Consider the following 14302-nt stretch of genomic DNA (forward strand, 5'->3'; position numbering starts at 1 on the left):
TGTTTTTATCTCTTCCAAAAGTTTAGTCAAACTAGGGAGAATTGCTGAAAATTTTTCAGTTTTTCAGTAAATTGTTAAGTATTCATTTTCTGTTAAATGTAGTTGTTTGTTGTAAGCACAGACAAGATAATGGAGATTTAGTTTTCATATACTTTGTTAAAAAAAAAAAGTGGATCTTGTGTTACTCAAGACTTTTATCTATTTTCAATAAATGCCACTTTTAGGACTTTGCAACAGTTGACTCTTGAATATTTTCTAGTGAACAATTAAGATAACAGGTATTAAAAAATAACAACTTGAGGGTCTTCTGCCCATGTCTACGGGGAGCCTGTTCTTGTTGACTGACCAGAGTCTGTGAATTCAATGCTTTGAGTCAGTCTGGAAAGCCTAATCCCAGCTTTCTGTCCTTTGAAAACACTAACAATAATGTCCCTGCACCAGTTTTTACTGGAGCCAATCACCTGTCATGCCTGGAAGAGGGTTCAGACCCAGATCACCCTTAGCTCCAGTAATCATGAAGTCCACATCTATAAGAATGGGGGCCAGCGGGTGAAAGTTCATGAGCTCAAGGAACACAATGGACACATCACAGGTGCCCACACCATCACTTGCAGGCCGACTGCAACGCCTAAGTCTGGAGTCAGAAGGAGGGTGTCTAGAATCTAATCCTGGTGATCCTGAGAATTAACCAGGCCGCCACTTTTGTCAAGTGGTCCTCGACAGAGAACAAATTTCCCAGGGATAGCGGAACATGACTCATCTCCTTTTGCTACTTCAAGTCTGAAAATGACTGGTGGGTGAGCAAGCACATTAAAAAGCCGATTGGCTCCACAGTCCTCAGCTTGGATTCGAATCCCCAATGACGTCATGCTGGCAGGGGATCCTGTGCATCCAAATGCAGAGTGTTTTCTGCCTACATTAAAGAAGTGGATGAGAAGCCAGTCAGTACATCCTAGGATGGCAAGATGCCTTTCAGTCACCTGATGTCAGAGTTCAGTCGCAGTGGCACCAGTGGCTGGGTACACAGGGTCAGTTTCTTAGCCAGCAGCAGCCGCCTGGCCTGGGTCAGCTACCACCCCAACGTGCTACAACAAAGAGTGTGCAGGTCTCAACTCTGAATCCCTCCAGACAGTCATTCGTCTCAGAGAACAATGTCGTGGCTGCCGGTCATGATTGCTGCCCCATGCTCTTTAACTATGACGATGTGACTGTTTGATCTTCATCTCTAGACGACCCCAAACAGAGCATCCAGCACATGTCAGCTGTGGAGCGCTTCCATGACATGAACAAGTGGGTTACTACTGAGGACCACAACACGGCCCTGAAGATGATCCACCAGAACAACATTACTCATTATAAGGTGGACAAGGCAGCCTGTGGCATATTTTGCGCTACTGGCACCAACGGAACCATGACCATTTGGGATTTCAAGACCTTCCATCCAGCAGCTTCAGATAATGTGAAGCTGAGCGAGGCTCCAAACCCAGCATGAGCATGGACAGGCTGCACCATGGCAGCTCCGCTATTGCCATCTGGAGGGGAGCCAGCACCTGGAAACACTGAAGATGCACACAGCACAACCCTCACAGTGTATTTTGTTTGAAAAAACTGGGTAAAGTGTTGGTTTTTAAAAAGCAGCAGTGATTTGGGTTTTGTTTTGGGGGTTGTTTTGTTTTGCAATTTCATTCCATTCTTGACAAAAGCTTCCCTTTAAGTAGTTTATTATGGAAAACTGTCAACACTAACTTGAAGGAAGGGGTGGGAAGGTATGTAAATTGCCTGCTAAAAAAATTAAAACCCTCAATATTAAATATACAAATTGATTCCTTTCACCTATTTTTCCACCTTCTGCAACTCGTTCTAGTTTAAGTGCTGACACAATCATTAAAATGAACTGTATCTGCAAAAATAACTGCTCATTTGTATAAAACCAAAATCTAGGTATTCATGATACCTATTAGTACAGGTATTACAAATACAAAATACTGTATAGTGAGATACGTAAGGAAGATCATTATATTAAAATCCCACTGAAAATTGAGAACTGTTCATTGAAAACAGCCATTAGGGTCATTTGCAAATGGAATTTCTAACTTATAAACGGTTATTATAAGTGAGGCAATTTAAAATAAACATTTTCAAGATAACATGTCCACTTATTTTTTTAAATATAGTTCTGTTGGGGGAAGCACACTGATTGAAACCGCCCACCCTGGTCAGGCCTTTTAGTAACCATTTGCATGAGTTGTTTTATGACAGGAGATCCTGATAAGGAATATGGAAATAACAAGCCACCACCAACCAGAAGAGTTCGGGAAAGGTCAAAAGGAGACACCAGTTGTCCGTTCACTTCCCAGAATCCCTCTTGCTAGCATCCATCTTGACTGAGCAATGAGTGTGCCACCAGCAAAGACTCTGAATTAGAATGATTGGCCAAAGACCACCCGGAAACTAATCCTATCACGATAAAACCCGAGACTGCGAGCCACAAGGCAGAGCAGTTCTCCTGGGTTCCCTTACCCTACTGCTCTCCACCCGGGTGCCCTTTCCCAATAAAATCTGGTTTTGTCAGCACGTGTCTCCTCGGACAATTAATTTCCGAGTGTTAGACAAGAGCCCAGTTTCAGGCCCTGGAAGGGGTTCTCCCTTCCTGCAACAGTTCCTTCCAAGTACACCCCCTCGGGACCTCTCATTGCCCTATATAAAATCTATATTTGAGGGTATGCACTGTAATTAAGACAGCCTATGACTAAGGCACCATGAAACCTATGCAGGGGAAAACAGAAAAAAAGATTGCTGTGGCCAACCAGTGACTCATCTTTTGACAACTCCCTGAATAAGAAAGGCTCTCTTTAGGATGGCTCAGAAGTAACTCCTACTGCTGCTGCTAAGTTGATTCAGTCGTGTCCAGCTCTGTGCAACCCCATAGATGGCAACCTGCCAAGCTGCCCCATCCCTGGGATTCTCCAGGCAAGAATACTGGAGTGGGTTGCCATTTCCTTCTCCAATGCATGAAAGTGAAAAGTGAAAATGAAGTCGCTCAGTCGTGTCTGACTCTTGGCGACCCCATGGACTGTAGCCTAGGCTCTTATAAATCATAGAGAAGAGAGACGAAAAGCAGCAGAGAAGACAAGTCAAGGAATCTGCCTCAAAGGCAGAGGCCACAGAAGAGTGGGTTCAGTGTTTTGTTTGAACCAATATGTGCCTCATGTAACAGGAAACTGTGTGAATGCTCTGAGAGTGTGGTCTGTTTTGCAATCTGCTTATCCCTTCACAGGATTCCTCAAGAGGCAGGTGCCCTATTGGCTTTTTAACTGTCTAAGCTGTGCTCGCACAACTTTAACTGGCTTGATCCCCAGCTGAAGGGAAAAGAGGAAAAAGAGGAAAGGAGAGGCCTCATCAGCTTTGGTAGCAACTACTAGAGTGCAGTGGGCTATGGTGCCTTTGGAACACAGCAGAGCATAACCTTGGCCAGAGATCAACTGCTTCTGTTGTAGGAAATGGGACCCCTTCCAGGGCCCGAAACTGGGCTCTTGTCTAATACTCAGAAATTAATTGTCTGAGGAGACACATGTGCTGACAAAACAAGAGATTTTATTGGGAAAGGGCACCCGGGTGGAGACCGGTAGGGTAAGGAAACCCAGGAGAACTGCTCTGCCATATGGCTTGCAGTCTCAGGTTTTATGGTGATGGGATTAGTTTCCGGGTGGTCTTTGGCCAATCATTCTAATTCAGAGTCTTTGCTGGTGGTGCACACATCGCTCAGTCAAGATGGATGCTAGCGAGAGGGATTCTGGGAAATAGAAAGAAACGTGGTGTCTCCTTTTGACCTCTCCCTAACTCTTCTGGTTGGTGGTGGCTTATTAGTTCTATATTCCTTACGAGGATCTCCTGTCATAATACAACTCATGCAAATGGTTACTAAAGGGCCTGACCAGGGTGGGTGGTTTCAGTCAGTGTGCTTCCCCTAACACTTCCACAGCCACTTGTTCACCACAGATCAGTGGAGGGGAGGGGAAGAAGCCCCTGTAGGCTCCCAGTTGTGGGCTGTGTGTGGGTTGGAAAAGAAATCTCCACTGGAAAGGATGCAGAATGAAAGAAGAACAGAGTTCACTAAAGCAGTTCACTAAAACATCTGCTCTTAGGAAGGAAAGCTAGGACAAACCTAGACAGTGTATTAAAAAGCAGACATAACTTTGCCAACAAAGATCCTCATAGTCAAAGTTATAGTTTTCCCAGTAGTCATGTATGAAAGAGCTGGACTATTAAGAAGGTTGAGCAAAAAAAATTTTTTAATTAAAAAACAAAAAGCAGGCTGAGCACGAAAGAATTAATGCTTTCAAAATGCGGTGCTGGAGAAGACTCTTGGGAGTCCCTTGGACAACAAGGAGATCAAACCAGTCAATCCTAAAAGAAATCAGTTCTGAATATTCATTGGAAGGACTGATACTGAAGCTGAAACTGCAATACTTTGGCCACCTGATACGAAGAACTGACTCACTGAAAAAGACCTGGATCCTGGGAAAGACAGAAGGCAGGAGGAGAAGGGGATGACAGAGGATGAGATGGTTGGATGGCATCACCGAGTCAATGGACATGAGTGTGAGTAAGCTCGGGGAGACAGTGAAGGACAGGGAAGCCTGGCGTGCTGCAATCCAGGGGGTCACAGAGAGTAAGACATGACTCAGCAACTGAACAACATAATAGGGTATACAATCACTGAAGAACACAGTGACGAAGTAAGTTAAAGTGATAAAAAAAGTTTATTTGGATTTGTGGCTCTGAGAAGTTCAGTCTCTGCTCCCTGACCTCTTCCCACCATGGCCCATGGACCTGGAGGAGCTCTGGCTGCTGCTCCTGTCGCTGTGGTCCCTTTTTCTTCCACTGCTTTGGGAACTGTGCCTTCCCTGGCTTCTAGACCCATGTTTGTGAGATTTCTCACCCTTGTGACTACTCCTCCTCTTCCTGTCAGCCTTCTCTTTCCTCTTGTAGGAGTGGGCCTGCACAGGGCTCCTCCTCCTCCTTTGTCGATTATAGTAGTCATCACGGTGGTCCAGCCTCACTCTCCTCACTGAGCTCTTTCCAAAGGAGCCAGTCCAAACTGAAGATAGGTAGATGTCTCCATTTGCCTCGCAAAACTCATTGTTTGGATTTCTGAACACGTGAAGAAAGTTGCAGTGTTTCCCTCTGGGACACTGCTGTATTTCAAATAAACCTGCAAGGGCACAGTGAGGAAACAGCATTTACTGCTGGCACTTCATCCTTTTCACAAGGTACAGTGCTGGCGTACCAGTGTGATAAGACTATTTTCTCCCATGTATTTAAAATGGCTTGTCCAAACTGATTTCACAGTTCAGACTCACAGATTTCAAAAACATTCAAATGTTCTAACCAACTACCATTACAAAAGGTAAAGTTTCACAACTTAGTAAGAACATCCCATTTCCCCACTGGATGACACAACCAAACAAATTGTGACCACACTTCCCTAGAGTTTCACCATGTCACATGGTGACAGTGAAGAACTCAAGTTAATAGTGAAGAACACACTCCTTGGAGTCTAGGTGGCAGTGTGATTTGAGAGCAGAGTGGTAGTAGTAAGAGAATTACTAGTGAAATGGCAGCACTCTCTGTAGGTACAAGAACATATATTTTCCTTGTATTTTAAAATAAGATGATAAATATTAGCATAGTAGTTTCAAATTTACCAAGGTCTCTTAACACAAAACATTCTTGTCAAACTAAATCTGTTTTAATAATCCCACTGGGGCTTAGTAAAATAGCAGTAAATTTCTCAAATACGTAGAACAGTTAAAAGTGAAACAGATACCATCGTCCTGGACACTATATACAAAAGCTAACTTAAGATAAACCCTAGACTTAAACTATAAAATTCTTTTAAAATAGATGAAGTAGTAACATGTATACTATCATGTAAGAATTGAATCGCCAGTCTATGTCCGACGCAGGATACAGCATGCTTGGGGCTGGTGCATGGTGATGACCCAGAGAGACGTTATGAGGAGGGAGGTGGGTGGGGGGTTCAAGTTTGGGAACGCATGTACACCCGTGGTGGATTCATGTCAATGTATGGCAAAACCAATACAGTATTGTAAATTAAAATAAAGGAAAATAAAATAAAATAAAATAGATGAAGTAAATTTCATCAAAATTAAGAACTGTGTCTCAAAGTACACCAGCAAAAAAGTGTACTGTAAAATTTATTTGCACAGCATACATGTGTAATACAGGGCCTCTATCTACATTACCTAAAGAATACTTACAACTCAATAATAAAACAAGTAACCCAGTAAAAAACAGACAACTGACTTCTCATTCCTTCAGAAGATTATAAACATGACAAGTTCATAAAAAGATGTTCAACATAACTGGCCATTACAGAAATGCAAATGAAAACCACAATGAGACAGTATGTCACACTTGACAGGATGGGTAAAACATAAAGAAAAGTAACTGTATTATGGGTATATGGAAATCATATTCTGCTGGTGTAATTATAAAATAATTCAGTTGCTTTAGAAAACTGTTAAGCAGTTTTTCAAAATATTAAACCTAGAATTACCATGAAAGTGAAAGTGAAGTCACTCAGTTGTGTCTGACTCTCAGTGACCCATGAACTGCAGCCTACCAGGCTTCTCCGTCCACGGGATTTTCCAGGCAAGAGTACTGGAGTGGGTTGCCAATTCCTTCTCTGTAAGAATTACCATATGATCTTGCAATTATGCTATGAATCATGTGCACAAGAGAAACATACATAAAAATCTGTAGGTGAACTTTCACAGTACCATTATATATAATAGCCAAAAGGCGGAAACAACCTAAGAGTCAATCAACTAACAAATAAATTAAAATGTTATCAACATTATTGCTTCTGAACTGCAGTACTGGAGAAAACTCTTGACAGTCCCTTGGAAAGGAAAGAGATCAAACCAGTTCATTTTAAAGAAAATCAATCCTGAATATTCACTGGAAGGACTAATGTTGAAGTTGAAGCTCTAAGATTCTGGCCACCTGATGTATAGAGCCAACCCTACTGAAAAGACCTGATGCTGGGAAGGAGTGAAGGAAGGAGAAGGGCATGACAGAGGATGAGATGGTTGGGTGGCACCACTGACTCAAAGGACATGAGTTTGAGCAAACTGTGGGAAATGGTGAAGGATAGGGAAGTCTGGCGTGCTGCAGTCCATGCAGTTGCAAAGAGTCAAGACACAAGTTGGTGACTAAACAAGATCAACAAATCAACAATATACCATAGAAAGCAGTATAATTCATATGCAAAAAGGACAGAGTTCTCATATATTCTATTGATACAATATGGATGTATCTTGCAAATGTGCTAAGCCATGAAGTTAAGACACAAAAGGTCAATGTTATATGATTCCATTTATGTAAAATGTCCAGAATAGGCAAATATATAGAGAATATACGGGGAAGCAGAGAATGGCGAGCGGCTGTTAACAGATGTCAGATTTCTTTGAAAGTGAAGAAAATGTTCCAGAATTAGAGGTGATCATCACAAAGTTGTGAACATGATAAAAAAAAAAAAACAACAACACTGGCTGTGCACTTTAAAAGGGTATGTTTTGTTAAATTTTTTGCTTTCCTCTACATTGCTGTTATTTTTTAGAAAAGCAGAATAGCTTCTTGTTTCAGGGGAAGTCAAATGGGGTATATATGAACTGAGAAAACTACTGAACTTTAGAGAGAAAACTATTTTTACCCTTTCATGTTACAAGTCTTAAAACTTCTGCTGAATTTGGTCTTTTAGTTTTCCTTTTAAAAGCTACTCCCACCCCACTTTACTATGCTTTAAAACTAGCAGCATCAATGAACAGCAAGCTGACAAAGAGCAAGCTTAGAAAAAACAGCTTTTGTGATTCAGAATTTTTAAGCTACTTTTTAAATAAGAGATTTTAAGAAGTGAATACAAAGCAAACAAAGAAGAGTAATGGGAAAGAGAAGTGTTCCCCAAAGGCATTAATAGCATCTTTTTTCAACCTGAGGTACTTACATTTGGGCTAAGCCCATCTGAGAGGAATAAATTTAAAAATAAGAAGGCTAGATAGTCTCAGTAAAGTCCATGTATTCATGAAAGTCTCAAGTGTCCATAAATTAGTCTGACTGGACCCTTAACACACTCCACACAGCTATTATCAATCTCTAATATACAAAACTGTGTTTCATGGAAGGCAGAAAATATGACAGGATTACGTAACAGAAAACAACAGAAGGTTCATTAACGATAAAAGATGGAGAGAAAAAAAAACACTCAAGTGAGAAGAGCCAAAAAACAGAAAACATCTCTAAAATTGTAATAAGTAAAATGCAACTTCTTAACGTTGTACACAAAATGCAGAATCAAAGATTAGATAACCTGATTCTGCCACCAATGCACTATGAACTCATTTTTCATAGTGTAACATGACCCACATGGCCTATTACAGATCTAAAATGTTACGTCCTTTATATAATTCACATGTGTGGAAAGATAAAAGGTGTGGAAATTGTTATTCAGTTTTTAAAAAATTCTCTTTAAAGCTTGTATTTTTTCCTGCTAAGAATCTCCTTTTATATAACTGGAACAATCAAGGGGGAAAAAAATCATCATGTTGTATTTTACCACAAATTGCCATTTTCCACTGGGTCACTGGGCAGAATTCACATTGAAGCTGTCGTCCTGCATACCATCGTCCATTAAATAGAGAAAGGGCTGCCTGGCATTCTTCTTCCCTTTAAACCACAAATTAACAGATGAACCTTAATGTTCTAATATATACATATAACTGTATCATCTATTAAAAAACCCTTTTGTTAATTTACCATAGGACCACCTAAAGTTACTACTGACAGTCTTTATTAGAGCTTCTAAAACTCAACATTTACTAGGCATCCTTTTTACTGTCCCTCCAAAATGTTCTGAAGGATGCAAACTCCGATAGAGCTGATTATTAAAAATGCAGTGTTTTCATTGTCAGAAAATGTTCTTTTTCGGCTACAATTTATATTGCTCTACAGTAGTTTATGTAATCAGTTAGGAATGTAATGACTGAAGCAAATATCAAGACAAAACAATGATACATTAATTTTTTCTTAGCTGGTAAAATATACTGAAGATCTGTATTGGCTTTAATTTCAATTTATACTTCTAAATTCTCCATTCTATTATCCTTGTTTCCAAGTTTTGTATTTTAATTACTAAATTAATAAATAATAGCTACTGAGAATCTTTTAAAACCATATAAATATACAAAGAATGTAACACGTTTCCTGTATCAGCTATTGATACATACATTTTCAATGTATATAAAAGAGATAGTCAGTGGGATAATCCCAGAAGTCAACATAAACAAAACAGATGTACCAGGAAATATGTATATATTTACGTTCAGAATACTTACGATTGATACTGAACATATACATTGCCCCTCAGATGAGGTTCCAGGTTGCAACTGACCTAAAGAGCAATGAAGTCTATTATAGAAAATAACTTAGGGGAAAAAAAAATTCAGCTATCAAATACATTTTGTCTAACAGCTATCAAATACACTTTGTCTAACAGCTATCAAATACACAAATACATTAGTATTACACAATGTGCTTACCAACAAAAGATTCCCAAACTGAGATAATACTCTCAGTTTTATTAAAACTTTCTTAAAAATTAATATTTTCTTTTGCTGCACCATCCAAACATGTGAAACTTCCCCAACCAGGGATCGAACTTCTGCCTCCTGCAGCAGAAACTCAGTCTCAACAACCCCACCACCAGGATGTCCCAAAGGCATCTTTATCATACAGCAGCACTGCAGGCCTCCACTATTAGATCTCTGTAGATCAGATTTAGTATTCAAAAAATATGAAATGTTTCCATATGCATGAGACTATAGGAAAGGTAAATCAGTTATAACATAAGCCATAAAATTCAAATTTTCATTTTGACAAACATTGTAAAATATGTAGAATGTTAGTTTTACTTTGTTGAAATGTTGAAGCCGTTTCTTTCTGTTCTTTTCTCTCTTGCTCACATCTTGGAATTCCAGACACAGATGCACATATATATTTATTTATATAACAGTAGAAAAATTTTCTAACATTCATAGTAAACTTTAGATTTTTTCCCCAAAATACTTTTCAAACTTAACCAAACTTGTTAGAGTTTATTAGAGCATACCCCTCCCCAAAAGGTGGGGGGCGGGGGGGGGGGGGTGGAGTCGACATCAGTAATGAACTACACTGTATATAATAGTACTCCTACAGAAGAGTGTAAGGCCTTAAAACATTGATCAAGAAAACATAAAGGTAATTAAACCAGTTATACCAAAAATTTTTTTAAATTTCCATAACAAATATTTATAAATCTTTCATACTAAAAACTTACTAATTGCTTTCCATTTATGAATTACCAGCCTGATAAGTATAAGCTTGGCAAATAACATACACGTATCTCGAGATATCTTGGTTTGCTTCTAGACAACTGCAGTAAAATACCACAATAAAATGTGTTACCCAAATTTTTTGGTTTCTCAAAGCATGTAATAATAATGTTTACACTATACTGAAGTTTATTAAGAGTGGGTGCAAAAGCATTGTATCTAAAAAAACAAAAAACAAATGCACATACCTTAAAATACTTCATTGCTAAAAAAAAAAGGCTATCATCTGCACCTTCAGCAAGTCAAAATCTTTTTGGATTATTAACATCAAACGTCATTGATCGGGAAATCATAAAAAATACAATAAATGAAAAAGTTTGAAATTCTGCAAGAACTACAAAAATGCAGCTGCAAAAACAATGCCAGCAGATCTGCTCAATATAGAACTGCTATTTACCTTCAAATTCTAAAAAAACCTCAGTTTTATCTATGAATTGCAAAAGAAGTATGTGCGTAAAGTAGTCAGGGCTTCTGTGGTGACTCAGTGGTAAAGAAACTGCCTCTAATGCAGGAGATGTGGGTTCCAAAGGTCTGTGTAGTCAAAGCTAGGTTTTTCCAGTATTCATGTACGGAGGTACGAGTTGGACCATAAAGGCTGAACACTAAAAACCTGATGCTTTTGAACTGTGGTGTTGGAGAACTCTTCAGAGTCCCTTGGACTGCAAGGAGATCCAAAGGATATCAGTCCACCCAAAAGGAAATCAACTCTGAATGAGCATTGGAAGGACTGATACTGAAGCTGAAGCTCTAATACTTCAGCCACCTGATGAGAAGAGCTGACTCATTTGAAAAGACCCTGGTGCTGAGAAAGACTGACGGCAGGAAAAGGGGATGACAGAGGATGGTTGAATGGCATCACCAACTCAATGGACATGAGTATGAGCAAGCTTCTGGAGATGGTGATGGACAGGGAAGCCTGGAATGCGTAGTCCATGTGGCAGCAAGGAGTCTAATATGACTGAGTAACTCAACAACAAAAGAAAAGTGAAGGTCTGGACCTCTCTGGTGGCTCAGTGGATAAGTATCTACTTGCCAGTGCATGGCACTGATCCAGGTAGTTCTTGATCCCTGATCCAGGAAGATCCCACATGCCTCGGGGCAACTAAGGCTGTGTGCCACAACTACTGAGATAACAAGCTGCAACTACGAAGCCCATGCTCAAAAGGAGAACCCACTGCAATGAGAAGTCCACACACTGCAACTGGAAGAGTAGTCCCTGCTCACAATTAGAGAAAAGCCTGGATATAGTAACAAAGACCAGTACACCTTTTCCTGTCCCTGAAAAAGTCATTTTATGGTCTTTGGTAGTTCCAAAAAAAAAATACTATAATGTATACTTTGGGCAGAAAGTGCAAGCTGGAACCATCACTATAATTCGACCAGAAAGCTGTGTTACAAGTATGGAGATACATTCCCTACTATATGTAGTCCATAAGCAAACTCTTAAGACAGCTATCTGTATAAGACCGTATGCAGAGAACTCAAAGGCTGGAAAAGATTTGGTCCATAATGGTACTGAATGGATGAAAAGATCTCTTTTCATCAAAAGCTTAGAACCTAGCACCATATCAGTACTTACTTACAACTGCATGTAGCACATCTACTTTATTGGCAACAAAGCTCAGTGGAGAGGAAGAGAGAAGGAATTGACGCTTCCTTGCAACGTGATGCAGGACCTACAGCATGGCACACATCCCACCTATGTAAACACCTTATGCTCTCGCTTTCCCATCCCAGCCAGTACTTCAGAGGGAGGCAAACCAGTTCCTCCTCTAGACACACTGCTCGTGCCCACCTTAAACTGGATCACTTTCCCCACGTTCTTGAACTCAGGGAGCACATCATCATAAAAATCCAGGAACTGCTGGTAGATTTCTTCTTCACTGTACTCTAGGTTTGCATCAGGGTCGTAGTCATCCCTTCCACATTGCTCCATCCCAAACGTTGTAAACATGCTTTTAATAAGCAGCGTGGGACTTGATGTTGGGAAACTGTGTTTACGTGAACACCTGCACATGAAGGAAAAAGTTCAGTAGTCCAGTGGTGAGAAATTACACAGAGAAACTTGATTTAAAACATGAGTTAAAGGCTCGAGCAACTTAGCTGTTTCAAGTGAACTGTAAGACAACATACATCACTCAAACTTTGAATTTCAACACAACGAAACCATTAAAGGCTGACCAATAAAGTGAATCTCATTGAAATGTAAAGGTGGGAACTATTTCCAAGTTTAAATGCCATTCACTTGCTTTTTACTCAAGTTCAGGAAGTCTGTTATGTAAAAGCATACAGTAAAAGATGGTCCACTTGCATGAAAGGTCACAGTGACAGTGTGACACAAACGTACCATATGAGACACTCAGGAGAAAGGTGAGATGGTTTTATACAATCTCCGATTAAACCAATGCTGACATAATAGTGTTGTTTAAGAGTTTCCAAGGAATATCCTAGTGGTCCAGTGATTAGGATTCTAAGTGGAGCAGTTCTGATCCCTGGCTGGTGACCTAAGACCCTCCATGCTGCATAACCAAAATCAAGTTTCCAGTTAAGGGCTGTATAATGCTGATAATGTTCATGATGCCAGCAGTCTTGCTGTTCACACTACTGGCTCAACCCAGCACAGGCAAAATGTAACTGAGAGGGTGGAAAGAGACTCAAGCAGCCATAAAAGAACCTCTCTCCTGGATGACACAGCAGACATAATGTAGCCATAAGATAACCTCATAAAACATAACCTTGATGTTCTTCCAGTGTAGCCCTGATGCAGCAGGAGCAAGGTCTTTCATGGTGAAGCTCAGAGGCATATTGCACAAAGCAACCTGTGACCAAGGGACTATCACTTGCTGCAAATGCACAGTGCTGCAAGTGACCTCAACTGTTATATAACCTTTCTGATGTCCATGCAGTGATACAAATGAGTTCAACTGTTACATGACAGTGCAAAGTCACTGCTTATAGTACATCGGGTGAAAAGGAGTGAAGCGTGGGTTAAGTATGCTTGACTTGCACCAACTTGTTAGTTTCCCCACGATGATATATTTCAATCTTACTGTATGCAAAAAGCTTCTTTAAAGGGTTTACTTTTCCATCTGATCCTTCACTAGGACAATCATATCTTTATTTCCCTCACTTTGTAAAGAAATGACCTCACACCCAGAGAAGCTCAGTTGAGAAATGATCAAGGAGATCTGACCTACCTTATAGTCTAGTATGGGTTTGTTATATGGCATAATATATACATATACACACACACACACATACACATACAAGGATACTTTCTGCAATTAATACCGGATCAAGGCTGAATGGACTCAACTATTCTTCAATAATCCATAAAATATGACCTTTGTTATATAATCTGGTTTCATGTCCTAACATAAAACGAGGAAAACGTCTTTTAGCTCAGTCAGTTCAGTCACTCAGTTATGTTCGACTTTTTGCGACCCCATGAATCACAGCACGCCAGGCCTCCTTGTTCATCACCAACTCCCAGAGTTCACTTAGACTCACGTCCATCGAGTCAGTGATGCCATCCAGCCATCTCCTCCTCTGTCATCCCGTTTTCCTCCTGCGCCCAATCCCTCCCAGCATCAGAGTCTTTTCCAATGAGTCAACTCTTCGCATAAGGTGGCCAAAGTACTGGAGTTTCAGCTTTGGCGTCATTCCCTCCAAAGAAATCCCAGGGCTGATTTCCCTCAGAATGGACTGGTTGGATCTCCTTGCAGTCCAAGGGACTCTCAAGCGTCTTCTCCAACACCACAGTTCAAAAGCATCAAATTTTCAGCGCTCAGCTTTCTTCATAGTCCAACTCTCACATCCATACACGACCACTGAAAAAACCATAGGCT

The 14302-nt window shown here is 40.3% G+C and overlaps 1 protein-coding gene and 1 pseudogene across 1 annotated transcript in view; one reads left to right on the top strand and one right to left on the bottom strand.

Annotated features, from left to right (window-relative positions):
- Positions 1-396: 396 nt before the first annotated feature.
- On the top strand, positions 397-1492 carry LOC128070898 (actin-related protein 2/3 complex subunit 1A-like; annotated as a pseudogene).
- A 3298-nt stretch (positions 1493-4790) lies between these two features.
- LOC128071020 (U2 small nuclear ribonucleoprotein auxiliary factor 35 kDa subunit-related protein 2-like) overlaps positions 4791-14302 on the bottom strand; it is a 41844-nt gene continuing 32332 nt past the window's right edge. Inside the window, exons 7-10 of the mRNA XM_052664016.1 lie at positions 12250-12463; positions 9420-9475; positions 8642-8751; positions 4791-5215 (exon numbers count right to left, since the gene is read on the bottom strand). Coding sequence (XP_052519976.1) covers positions 4791-5215; positions 8642-8751; positions 9420-9475; positions 12250-12463 — 805 coding nt within the window. The remainder of the gene's footprint in view (positions 5216-8641; positions 8752-9419; positions 9476-12249; positions 12464-14302) is intronic.

Source organism: Budorcas taxicolor, chromosome Y (assembly GCF_023091745.1).
Source record: "Budorcas taxicolor isolate Tak-1 chromosome Y, Takin1.1, whole genome shotgun sequence".
NCBI lineage: Eukaryota > Metazoa > Chordata > Mammalia > Artiodactyla > Bovidae > Budorcas > Budorcas taxicolor.